General features: G+C 44.2%; 2 protein-coding genes across 2 annotated transcripts in view; one reads left to right on the top strand and one right to left on the bottom strand.

Moving 5' to 3' along the window:
* WDFY4 (WDFY family member 4) overlaps positions 1 to 13,855 on the bottom strand; it is a gene marked incomplete at both ends in the record, with an annotated part of 274,912 nt that overhangs the window by 49,605 nt on the left and 211,452 nt on the right. The window lies entirely within an intron of this gene.
* LRRC18 (leucine rich repeat containing 18) lies at positions 11,766 to 12,530 on the top strand (the record flags this gene model as incomplete). Its single annotated transcript, XM_080694360.1, has 1 exon — positions 11,766 to 12,530. One exon carries the CDS (start codon positions 11,766 to 11,768, stop codon positions 12,528 to 12,530), a length of 765 nt encoding a protein of 254 aa, XP_080550486.1.

The raw sequence follows: 13,855 nt of genomic DNA, 5'->3' as shown, positions 1-13,855 counted from the left end.
TCTCTACCAACCTCAGTTAATGCAACAGGCTCCAATCCCCAGAGCGGGGTCCGATGACACACACGTGTCTTCCTTTTGGTTGAAAGAACCCATAAGATGGAACTTTTCCTAAACATGACAAAAGTTCCCGCAGGACCTAGTGGACCACTAGGTAGTGGATCTAGTGCCTGCCAGCATCTGGAGAACTTGATAGGTCCAAGGAGTCAGTGCAACTTTCATAGAAACCAGCTGGTGATCAGATCACAGAAAAGGGAACCAAGACCAGGCTGGCTGTGCTTGAACCCTGTGTGACTCTGACAAAGGACAGGCTGTCAGAGCCTCAGCGCTTTCTCCATGAAAGGTGGGAGGATTAAGTGAGATTATGCACAGGAGGCAATCAGGCACAGAGTCTGCACTTGCTAAAAGAGGGGAGATGTATAAAAAGTGGCAGGACCCACTAGAAGTTTGTGTTAGTTTTCTCTTTGCTGAACCTGTGATCTAGCAGGTTCCATCAACTACTCCTACAACGCATGCCAATGCATCCTCCCTCCTCTTCCACCGTTGAGTACACACTGCCTACCTCTCCTGCTTACACCCGGCCAGTCTTCATCGCCCCTCCCTCCTCTGTCATTCTTCTAGACAGACATTCCTGTTCCTACCCCTCAGTGAAGGCCTGCGGACACAATCCCTGCCTGCGCCCTGACCTCCGCTCCTGTTCCTCCTCCTTCGTGGCTGTCAGCTTCCCATCTCCATTTCCTCCAATGCCTCAGGCCTCTCCCCTCTCTTAGGACGTTTGTTCTTGGGGTGCGCTCTTCCTGGCTGCCTTCTCCACCCCGCCCCACCCCACGCCACTCTCTCTGAGAGTACTTCCCACCCAGTGAGACACCCCACACACCAGCATCCGCTCCTGACTTCAGCCTTCTCTGTCTCCTCGTGGCTTTTGTTATTTGCAGAGCGTTTACACCAATAGGAATGCTCCTTGTTTTAATGTTTGGTTCATTTGATTTGCTCTCTTTAAATGGGAATTTCACAAAAGCCACGATGGAGTCTGCCTTCTTTCCTGCCTATCACCTGGCCTGAGCTGGAGTGAAGCTTGAATTCAAAGCTGTTTTATGGGTGGATGAATGAGTGAGCAGCTCGGGGCTGAAGCAAGCCCCAGAGAGTAAAGTAGATAAAGTTTTAATCACATCTGTAAGTTGGTGTTGTTACATTTCTTTTCTCTTATAGTTGGTAATATTGTTATTAATAGTTTGTAAGTATTTAAAAGATTGCAAAGACTTTATTTTTGGACACTGGGGATTGAATGCAGGGCATGCTTCCTTTGAGCTATACCCCCAACCCTTTTTATTTTTATTTTGAAACAGCATCTTGTTAAGTTGTTGAGAGTCTTATTAAATTGTTGAGACTGGCCTTGAACCTGTGATCCTCCTATGTCAGCCTCCCAAGTACTGGGATTACAGGCTTGTGTCACCACGCCCGGCAGGGCTGCTAATTTAAGGGAGGTGATGGATACGGGGCTGTGGTGAGTCTCTGTGCTTCTTACCATGGTACGGGCACTGGCAGTAGGAGCCCGCTCTCATTCCCTGAGTGCAGTCTGTAAACTGTCACCCAACACACCTGTGTTGCTCACCCTTTACAACAACCTGAAATTTACCAATCGATTTTGCAGGCAACAACCTGAGTTCAGATATATTACATAACCCAAACCAGGCTGGTAATGGAAGTGGGTTGGAGCCCATTCTACCTGCCTTGAAGCACCTGCCCACCCTGCCTGAGTTCTCCCCAGTGCTCTCACACAGCAGGCAAGGGGCAGACCAAATAGCTAAGACATGGGCGACTGTCCCTGCCTGGGAGATCTTGAAGAGCTCCCTCATCCTTAACAAAGTTGCTGTTGTTCCCATCATCCCTAGCAACGCTTATGGCTATTTGCCCGGAGTCTGCGGGACAGGGTCTCTCTTATTGATGATACTGTCGAGTGCTCACTAGTAATTTCAAATAAGCTTCATAAAGGCTCAAAGAGAAGGAAAATGAACAGGAAAGGTTTCCACAGAAGAGACTGAAGATTAGAAGTCACTGCATTTCCTGAAAAGCAAACATTGCCCTTTAAAAAATACCACATAAACTGGGTGTGGTGGTGCATGCCTGTAATCCCAGTACTTGGGAGGCTGAGACAGAATATCTCAGGTTTGAGGCCAGCCTCAGCAGCTTAGCGAAGGCCCTCAACAATTTAGTGAGACTATTTCAAAATTAAAAGATAAAAAAAGGGCTGGGGGCAGAGCTTAGAGGGAGAACATCCCTGGGTTCAATCATCAGTATCACACATGCAAAAAAGAATAGATAAATAAGTGGCAGCACTTTATGGAGTAGACCAGTGCCCTTCGTCTGCACAGAAGGTCCAGGGAGAAAGTTCAACTGCTGCTAAATGGGCGTACGCGCCCACAAGTGACACCTGTGAGGCACCCACACGTCCCAGGATGCGTGCTTTTGACAGGCAGCCACAGCTCAGAGATGCTGGCTCTGAGAGAACATCTCTGAAGGGAAATGGAAATGGCCTCCAGGTCTGCCTGCCCTCTCCCCCTCCTCTGCTGGTTTGTAGCCACCTCTTGCATGCCCCTCTGCATCCACACAGCCCCAGCTGTAACCGAGCCCAGGCTTTCTATCCCCCGGAATCTGCCCATTGCCTTGGTATGCCAAGGAAGCTGAGGCTTGGGGAAAGTTGGTAACTCACCACCATTACATACTAGGAAGAAGGAGAAAGCCCAGACTGGTCCACCTACAGGCGCCAGGCCTGAACAAACGTGGTCCATTCTTGACTTTGTTCATTCCAAGCTCTCTGCTCCTCCACAAAGTCACAACCAAGGTCCTCACATTTGTCCTCACTCAACCCTTGGGAAGCAGCCACGTTTATTATCCTATTGCCGATGCTATTACTGATGTTCATAAGGCTCAGGAGGCCAGCTGGGCTCAGTTGGATAGTGAGTGGGGAGTCAGGAGTGGAGTGTTGTGGTTTGATCTGAAATACCCTCTTCCCCACACACACCGAAGCTCATATGTTGAAAACATGGTCACCAAGTCCAGAGGTTGGGCTTTTTGGCTATGATTGCCCCATAAGGACTATAACTGTAGATTAATAATTTGAATGGATTTACTGGGTGGTAACTGTAAACAGGTGGGGGTGTGGCTAGACTGGGGGCTTACCCTGGAAGAATTTATTTTCTCCTGGCCCCTTCTGCACCTCTGCTTCCTGGCTGCCATGAGCTGAGCAGCTTTCCTCTGCTACACCCTGGCACCATGCTTCTGCTTTGGAGCGGGCCACCCATGGACGGAACCTCTGAAACCGTGAGCCAAATAAACCTTTCCTCCTCTAAGTAGGTCTGGTTGGGTATTCTGGTCGCCGCAACCAAAAGTTGACTAGCATACCCAGATACCTACATCTAAAGCCCCTGCACTTCTACCCTGCCACAAGGCTTCTCTAGCCTGTTTCCTTATCGTCAAAGGGAGGGGTGGGTAAGAGGAAGAAATAAAATTATGTCTGTCTTAACCTGTTGGTTGAAATGGAAGCCATGCCCACCTCTTGAGGTTCAAAGTCCTGGATCTGGTGTGGATCCTGCAGCTTTCGCTTGTAAGGTTTTGAATGTGTGTTTGATGAACAAGGCACTTTTAGTCCGTTTAACTAATAATCTTCATATTTTATTTTAATTGTAAGGCACCTATTCCCTTTTGTTCCTTTAACAAATCCAATTAAAACAGAGTACATTCAGAATTACAAAATAGATGCTATTAAACCAATAAGAAATCACAATCTTTTGTTATGGGGCCATATGAGCCCATGGGAACTTTTGCTCCAAATAAAAGTTGAATTCTTATTATCCACCAGGGGAAGGGGGCAGTTTGACAGATAATGGCTTCCCAAGACTACATATGTGCACAGCCACCCTGGTGCTACAGAGAAAGAAGTAAATAATATTAGGGGTGGGCAAAGCTATAAATATAATGTCCCAGTAAGATACTTGGAGCTGTGTTGATCAGATTAACCAGATAATTGCCAAATGAAACAAACCCGATCATTTCCACATAGATGCTGTTTCCTGCTGTCAGGTCATGGGTCTGGGGCTTTGAGATAAGGAGAAGAAGCTTTCCTCAGTTCTGCAATGAGGACGCTGTGTGAGCTTGAGCAAGGTGGCAGCCCCCCGCCCCCGGCCCCTGTGTCCTCTCCTGTAAAATGGCAAGAAGGACCCTGACTCAGAGGGAAGTTGAGTAAACAAGGAGAGGATGGAATGCATGACAAAGGGGAAGCTGCTTTGTGAAAAAAGGGCACTGTGCACCTCTGAGGTCTGATGTAACCACGTGTGGCACCCAGAGAGCCTCAACTAAAGGAGACACAGGTGAACTGAGCGGTCTGGCAAAGAGCAGCCAGTGCCCTCTAGGGCAGAAGGGTACATTCTTCTTTGTTAGGTGTCAGGGAATGGAGTTAGCTAATATTCCCCCTATGTGGGTGGGCTATGGGAAACAAGCTTAGCTGCATCTACAGTCTGCCAGGAACGTCTCTCCCCAACCAGGGCACCGCTAACCCATGCTTCAATTTTATCTTAAATAGAAGACAACCAAGCAGCAGCCCAAGTTAAAGGTACACAGAGGAATCTGATGGCCAGAATCAGAGACCATCAAGATTTCTGCTCTTTGGCTGTGGGTGCTGAGCCTGTTTGTCATTGACCGGTGTTGTTCAGAGGCTTAATACCCAGCAGGTACTCAATACTCTAAGTCCATGAGAAAGTGAATGAATGAATGAAGAATCATGTGGTCTTGGCTTCAATCCACCCAAAGGACTAATAAGGACCATAACAAAGAAAACGTTATTTTCTGCTTGCTCAGAATTTTCAAGTAAAATATAAGATTAAGCAGGATTTGAGCCATATGTATTAAGTGTGTGTGTGTGTGCGCGCGTGCACTCATGTGTGGTACTAGGGATAGAACCCAGGGACATTGTACCTCCGAGCTACACCCCCAGCCCTATTTTTTTTTTTTTTTTAGTTTTTTTTTTTTTTTGAAACAGGGTCTCACTGAGTTGCGAAGGGCCTCACTAAGTAGCTGAGGTTGTCCCCAAACAGAAATCCTCAGGTCTCCGCCTCCCAAATGCTGGGATTACAAGCAAGTGCCACCATGCCCGGCCCTCTATTGTTTATTTGAATCTCAAGTTTAACTGGAAATCTTGTAATTTTGTTTGCAAAATCCAGCAATCCCACCATGGGAAGAAGTCACTGATAAATAGAAGATCTGAACATTGGCTCTCACACTCTTAATTCATGTTTTCATACTGAAGACTTTAACACAAGTGACACAAGTGCTGAACACTTTTCTAATATTTCACCTTGCGAATAGATGTCCTCTGTAGAGTGCACAGCAGTGTCCAGATGCTGCACATCTGGATGCTCTTCAAGGGGCGTAAAAAGTCACAATCCTCCAACTGAGCTGAGCAAGCAGGCACAGAGGAATCGACAGAAATAGACCATGGAATTCCAAATGTTTTTAAGTTTTTTTTTTTTCTTTTGTAGTACTAGGGATTGAACCCAGGAACATTTTATTACCAAACTATACTCCAGACCTTTTTGAATTTTTATTTTGAAACAAGGTCTCTCTAGATTGCTAAGGGTCTCACTAAGTTGCTAAGGCTGATCCCGAAACTGCAATCTTCCTAGCTCAGTCTCCTAAATCCTGGGATTATAGGTGTGCATCACCACACCCAGCTCTTTTTAGGGTTTATTTTTTAATTCAGTTAGTCTGAGAAAGTCAAGGGTCTTATGTTTTCTTTCATATGTGGAAACTAGAGAGAAGGCAGGAGACATAAGGGACTTCAAGATAATAAGGAGTGAGATGAATAGAATCATGGAAGGGAAGCAGGGGACGAGAAACAAGGCTTGAGGAAGGAAACAGACCAAATAGTATTATGTCCATATGTGAAGGTATCACCAACAACATCACTAGCATGTACAGGAGGGAGAGGTGAGCAGCAAGAGGGGGTTATGGGGAGCCACACCAAGAGATGTCCTGTGCAGGTATGAATGTTTCACTTTGAATTTCATTAGATGTATAAGCATACTGCAGCAATAAAATTCAAATATATTAGTTTAAATTTTATCTACAAAGCATGGTGGCATACGCTTGTAATTGCGGTGCTTTTGTAGGCTGAGACAGGAGGATCACAGGTTCAAGGAAAGCCTCAGCAACTTAGCGAGACTCTCAGAAAAAATTAGCAATGACCTGTTTCAAAAACAAATTTTAAAAGGGCTGGGGGAAGATCTAGAAGATGGCGGCGGCCATGGTCGCATTGGCAACTGCAGCCACAGCAACAATAGCTGGCAGTGACCAAATAGGACAGGTATTCCTCTGAGAAACCCCGGACATCAGATTTTGGCTTAAACTTCCTAATGAAAATATAAAAAAGAAGAGATGGACCAAGATGGTGGAGATGGTGGCAGCAGCAGCAGCCAGTATTCGGGAGAGGTAGATGAAACCAATTCAATCTGCCTTGAATTGATGGAGAAATCTCTAAAAAAAAAAAAAGACTGCTACTGTCCCACTTGCTCAGGAATTCTGGACAACATACTATGTAAGAAAAATGCTCCAGAGGAAGACCAAGATGGAGTGGTGGCAATGGCCAGTATCGGGGAGAGGCAGGAGAGAAGGTGGATAATGGCAGAATTAGAGGCAAGACTGCAGCACGGAGCCCTCCACTGCAAGGAAAGTGATTTTTGGAGAGATATCCCAGAAGAGATCAGAAAGCAGACTGCTCCTGCCACACATTCACAGGAATACTTAACAGCAACATACTCTAGGAGAGACCAAGAAGGCGGCAGTGGTGGCCAGTATTCAGGAGAGGCAGACAGATCCAATCCAATCCACCTTAAATTTTTGAAGAAATCTCTCCAAAAGTAGACTGTTCTGCCCCACATGCTTAGAAACTCTGAACAACATACTATGTAAGAAAAAGTTTTGCAGTGATGAACCAAAATGGTAGCAGTGGCGGCCAGTATTCGGAAGAGGCAGACAGATCCAATCCAATCCAATCTACCTTGAATTTTTGAAAATATCTCCTCCCCAAAAGTAGACTGCTCTTGCTGCACATGTGCAGGAATTCTAGACAACACACTATGTAAGAAAAATGTCCAGGGCTAGTCGGAGGGAGCCCCACTCATATTGCTGGGCCGATTTGCTGCGCTGGGTATCCTGGGAGACCTCAGCCCATAGCCGCTGAGGTCCTCTGTGCTGTGCAGAGGGTCAGGGTGTGCTTGGAGCAGCGGATTTAGCCCTCCATGGTGAGGCTGTGAGCCTCAGCTTTCAGTGGGGAGATAAAACCCATTGCTGCTAGAGAATTGGGCTCTCAGCTTCTGCAAATGACACGTGCTGTTTTCTCCTACTAAAATATATGTGGAGGGAAAAATGGGAACCTCTATAAACGTCATGCCCACAGTGACAGGAATTAAAGCCTGCGCAGTGCTCTGAAATTTAACATGTGCATTCATGTGATCATTGCTGCAGGCCGGGCAGTCCCCACTCCAGGAAACTCACAGATGCTGCCCTGGCCATTCAGCTGCCAACCACTAGTGCCTATTTTCTATACCTATAATTCTGGCTCTTCCAAAATGTGACCTAACTGAAATCTTTTATTATATTGACTTTTCAGATTGGCTTATTCTATACAGCAAAACACTTTTATGATTCATCTGGATTATCTCATGTATTAATAGATTGGTCCTCTTTTATATAAGTGTTTTCTAATAATTTTTAACATATTTTAATTTTTAATCGACACATAGTAATTGTTATTTGTGTGTGTGGTAGTGTGCTTGCAAGATACAAGGACAGTGGGTAATGGTCAGCTCAGGGTAATGGACATATCTGTCCTCTTTACACTTAGGAGTGTTCTAGTATAAGGAAGCTACTCTAGAAGGACACTTGTTTTTCTCTCTCTTTCTTTTTTCTTTTTTAGGTACTAGGGATGGAACTCAGGGGCATTCTACTTCCAAGCTATACCCGCAGCCTTATTTTTTATTCTTTATTTTGAAACAGGGTCTCACTAAGTTGCAAAGGGCCTCACAAGTAGATGAGGCTGTCCATGATTACAAGTGTGCACCACCACACCCGGCTTGTTTTTGTTTTTTTGTTATTGTTGTTTGTTTATTTGCTTGCTTGCCTTTGGTAATTATAAATAGACTAACTATAAGCACATGTAAAAAGGTTTTGTGTAAATATAAACTTTTATCTTCCTAGGGTAAATGCCTAGTGGGAGAAATGAAAGGTCATATAAAAAATGGTAAATCTTAAAAGAAATTGCCAAACTGATTTTCCAAGGGGATATATACCATTTTGTGTTCCCACTTCAATGCGCGGGCACTCTAGTTGCTGCATATCCTTGTAAAATCTTCATACCATTGGTCTTAATGCTTACTTTTATTTTAGACACTCTAATAGATGTGTAGAGGTGCCTCATTATGACATTAATTTGTATTTCTCTAATAGCTATTTATGTTTAGCAACTTTTTGGTGGGCTTATTTACAGCAATAGTGTAACTTCTGTGATGAAATGCATCTGCACATAGTTTTCACATTTTAATGTATATGTATATGTATACATATATGTATATGTATATTCTTACTGTTGCATTTAAGAGCTCTTAATTCTGGCACCAGGTCTTTGTTTGATGAGATATTTGTGAATATTTTTTCTAGTCCATGTATATCTTTATTCTCAACAGCTTTTTATTTTGTGATACTGGAGATTAAACCGAGGGGCTTTTTTGTCTCTGAGCTACACTCCTAGCCCTTTTCATTTTTTTTGTTTTGAAACAAGGTCTCTTTACATTGCTGAGAGTCTCGCTATATTACTGAGACTGTCCTTGCACCTGTCTTAGCCTCTCAAATACTAAGTATAGAGGCATGAGACACCAAGCCTGGTTCAACAGTTTTATTAAAGAGCCAAGTTTTTAATTTTGTTCAAGTCCAGTTTATTAATATCACCTGTGAATTAATATTCTGTCAGTTATTAATATTACTTGTGAATTATGCTTTTGCCTAACTCCAAAATCATAGAGACTTTTAAAATTTATTTTAAAAGTTTTATAGTTTTACATTTTCCTTTTTCATTTATGATACACTTTCAATTAATCTGAGTTAATTTCATCAGGCCGAGGTTTGTTTATTTTTTGCACTTGGATAACTAATTGTTCAAAACAAATCGTTTATTTGTTGAAAAGTTTCTTGTTTCTCTATTGAACTTTTGTCAAAGATCAATTGACATGTAGGCTATATTTGTGTGGATCTCTTTCTAAACTCTCTTTTCTATTCTGTTAATCTGTTCCTGTCCCTCCACAAATGGCACATGTTGTAGTTTCATGGCAAGTTTTAAAATTGGGAAATATGAATACTCCAATTTTATTATTGTTGCTAAAAATTGTTTTTTATTTCTAGTTCCTTTCCCTTTTAACATAAGTTTAGAATCCATTAATTCACATATATAAACAATCCTGCTGAAATTTTGACTGGAATCACATTGGTCTTTAAACAAATTTGCAGAGAATGGTAACCTAACAGTATTGGGTCCTCTAACTCATGAACATGGTATGTTTTCCCATTAATTTAGATTTGTGCTTTCTCGGGGTTTTCTAATTTTCATCAAAGATATCCTGCACATTTTGTTATATGTGAAATACATGAGTATAGTACTTTTGGGAATATGGCTATTTTTTCAAAATTTTAGTTTCCAATTGTCAGGTGGAGTTTTGTGTGTTGACCTCGTTTCCTGTAACCTTGTGAACCTCACTTGTTCGTTTCAAAAGTGTTTTTTAAAGCTGGCGTGGTGGCACATGCTTGTAATCCCAGTATTTGGGAGGGTGATACAGGAGAGTCATACATTCACATCCAGCCTCAGCAACTTCTGAGGTGGTGGTGGTGGTGGTTGTTGTTGTTGTTGTTGTTGTTGTTGTTATTATTATTATTATTTTTTTTTTTTTTTGGTGGTACTGGGGGTGGAACCCAGAGGCTTTCTACCTCCAGGCTACATTCCCAGACCTATTTTCTATTTTATTTGGAAACAGGGTCTCACTAAGTTACTGAAAGCCTCACTAAGTAGCTGAGGCTAGCTTCGAACCCACGTAATCCTCCTGTCTCAGCCTCCCAATCGCGGGGATTACAAGCATGCGCCACCATGCCCGGCTAACTTGTGAGTTTTAAAATAAAGAATAAAAAATAGGGCTGGGGATGTAGCTTGGAGGTAGAATGCCCCTGCGTCCAATCCCCCGTGCCAAAATGTAAAATAAAGTGAAAGGCCGTGTGTGTGTGTGTGTGTGTGTGTGTGTGTGTGTGTGTGTCACTGGTAATGAAACCCAGGGGCATTCTACCTCTGAGGTGGGGATTGGGTAAGGGCTAGTTGGGTGATGTGTGCATGTATGACTTTATCATCTTTTATCCCATTAAGATGTATGACTACAATGCACCAATAAAAAAGGTTTTTTTAAGAAAAAATAAGAAAAAACCCTCAAAAAAAAAAAAAAAGCACATCAGTGTTTCTGAGAGCTGGGAACGTTTTCATTGCTTTACATAGAGACCACAACTAGAGCAAGAGATGATCTAGAGGACTTGCATAAAGTGGAACCCTCTGACCTTCACTTTAGAGCGGTGGTAGTGGAATTTATAGTAAGCACAGGAGGGCCTTTTTATACATCTCTGTGGACACGGAGGATTGCTGAGTGAGGAAACTATGAGGTGGTGGGCTCACATATCCTGACGGCTGGAGATTCAGGAGGCACATGAACTTGGTTCCTGATAGGGTCTGGATGGTGAACCACAAGTGTCCTGGCAAGGGACAGAGGCGATACCAGCATTCATATCCTAATAGCACGCTTCTGTCTGATTTGGAAATCTTGATAGAAAATTAGAAAATTAGCCAACAAGAAGCATCAAATTCTAGAAAAGCCAAGGAGTTGAAGACCCACAAAGAACAAAGGTTGTTCTTCTTCCTAGCTGTAGATTTTCGTTAAGTCTGAGCCTCAGTTTTCTCTTTACAATAGGGATAATTCTGTGGATCTTGGACTATTAAGCACTGGAAACACTCTGTGCAATGCTCCTTATAACAGTACCTAATAACTAGCATTAATCAAGTTTATACATGTGCTAGGCATTGCTAAAAGGGTTTGTAGTGCTTGATAATTTATACTTCCTAAGCACTCTGTAAGAGTGTTGTTTATACAAATGAGAAAACTAAGGACTGAGAATTTAAGAACATTGTTAACAGCAGAACTGGAATTTCTAAGGCAACTCTAGATTCGGGAAGTGACAGCCAAACACACACACACACACACACACACACACACACACACACACACCCCTGGGGTCAGGGGTACTTGTCAAAGCCCAGGACAATGGGGCATTCATAAGTCATCAGGATACTGCAGGGCACTAAGCATCCTTCAGGCCAGCCCTGCACCTGCCATTTAACATCTGCACAAATTGACATCTGAAGGCAGCGCTTAATTGTCGAAGACCTTTGGGTGGGCCGCTTCTGCTGATGTTCTGGTCCTCTCTACTCTCCTATTTCTCTCTTTTAGATCTTTTAGGGAGCAAAGTACATGACATGGGGGGAGTCTGGTGACCCTGTGTCCTCTCCTAACTAGATTTTTTTTTTCTGTCTCATCAGCGCCTGTCTTCTAGCTGTTGCAAAGAACTTCTTTCTCAAATTTATCAACATACAATCAGAAAAACATTCTTCAAACACACTTCTTCACTAAAAGAACATGGTTAAAGGCGGAAAAGGTCCCAAGGGCAGGATCACCCTCAAGGTAGCCAAAAATTGTATCAAAATTACTTTTGATGGGAAAAAGCGCCTTGACCTGAGCAAGATGGGGCTCACCACCTTTCCCAAGTGTATCCTGCGACTCAGTGATGTGGATGAGCTTGACCTCAGCCGCAACCTCATCAAGAGGATCCCTGAGTCCATCTCCAAGTTCAAGAACCTGCGCTGGCTGGACCTGCACAGCAACTACATTGACAAACTGCCCGCGTCCATTGGCCAGATAACCACGCTGCACTACCTCAACGTCAGCAACAACAAGCTGACCTCTAGCGGGCTGCCGGAAGAACTGGCCCAACTCAAGAACATCCGCACCCTGAACCTGGGCCTCAACCACCTGGACAGTGTGCCCAACACGCTGGGTACCCTGAAGGAGCTCCATGAAGTAGGGCTCAATGACAACTTGCTGAACGCCATCCCGAAGAGCATCTCCAGGCTCCCCAAGCTGAAGAAGCTCAACACAAAACGAAATCCCTTGTCGACAGAAGAGGAGTCGAACAAATTCCTAGACTCCATTAAGAGGCTGGAGAACCTGTACCTGGTGGAGGAGAAGGACCTGTGCGGGCCTTGCCTGCGCAAATGCCAGCTCGCCCGGGAAAAGATAAACAAGCTGAAGGGCACAGCCTCATCCACATCAAAGAAGGTCATCTTTTCCAATCTGGTCTTGCCCAACTCCACAGCCAAGGAGTCCCAGGAAGACTGGAGGTGACCTGGGTGGGACCCTGACCTTGAGGCCAGGGGAGAAGGTGGGAGAGGAGGGGCAAGTGGGCTGCATCCATAGCAAATCGAGGCTGTTACTGCAACGGCCCTTCCATCACGCCATGACACCTTCCCCGCCTCCTCTGCTTGTCCTTTAGTTGATTCAAGGGTCACACATTTCTCTCTTCTCTGCATGCACACACCCACCAGGCACAGTCATTCTGCCCCAGAATTTTCCTGCCTCCTGCCCGAGGTTCGGGTTGCTTAGGCTGCCAGCTCTCTTACTCTCCTGATCACTAGTGTTTCTGGATCCACTGCCAGCCCCAGATGTGGAACTGGTTCTATAGGAATGTTTAGGATCTTGGCTTCAAAGGGCAGCAGTCCCATAGGATAGCAGGAGAACAGATGGCACTGGTCTGTGGTGAGGACAATGCCAGGCCACAGAGATGAACAGAGTGTTTAGATTGGAAGGTAGCATCCGGGACCCAAAGATGGGGACCAACATCATAGTCTGGGGACCTTAAAAGTTCAGATTCATGTATCTTTATAACCATAAGTAGTTCCCCTCTCTTTCTCCCTCTCTCTCTTTTTCTCTCTCTCTCCCCCTCCCTCCCTCCCTCTCTCATAGTACTGGAGATTGAACTCAGAGGTACTCTATAACTGTGCTACATCCCCAACCCTTTTTTGTTTTATTTTGAAACAGTGTCTCACTAAATTGTTGAGGCTGGCCTTACACCTCCTGTATCAGCCTCCTAAATACTGAGATTACAGGCCTGCATCACCACCTCCACTGTAACCACAATTTAAAGCATTCACAGATAGTTGTTTTTATGCATATACCTAACTATAAGTCACTGTTGGGAATATACATTGTGAAGGGCCAGCCTGGCGTAGAAAAACCCAGAGATTCTGGAACAGGAGAGATGAAGTCCGTGACAGCTCTGCTTCACTTGCCATCTCCTTTGGTTCCCTCCTCTGTAAAGTGGGACTTATACCACCTTTATTTTTAATTTTTTAATTTTTTATTGAACATAAATGGTATACATTTAAACTATACTTGGTGCCCTCTCCCCCGCCCTGCCCCTGTTTTCCCTTCCCCCCTCCCACCAATGATTGTCCAGGGTAACCATGCCATATTCATAATTTTACACATATTCGGATGTAGACCCTCATTAATCAAGTTCAGTCTTCCTCCTCCCCTATCTTTCCATTCAAGCTCAGTTGGTATTTCCCCTCCATTACATGGAGTACCACTGGCTTATACCACCTTTAAATGCAATGGCTGCCATGTACCTACAGGGGGCAGCATGGAGAACACACTCATATTCCTGGGTT

Source organism: Muscardinus avellanarius (genome assembly GCF_963383645.1).
Source record: "Muscardinus avellanarius genome assembly, chromosome: 4".
Classification (NCBI taxonomy): Eukaryota; Metazoa; Chordata; class Mammalia; order Rodentia; family Gliridae; genus Muscardinus; species Muscardinus avellanarius.
The sequence above is the reverse complement of the archived record's forward strand: the minus strand, read 5'-3'. Positions and strand labels throughout refer to the sequence as shown.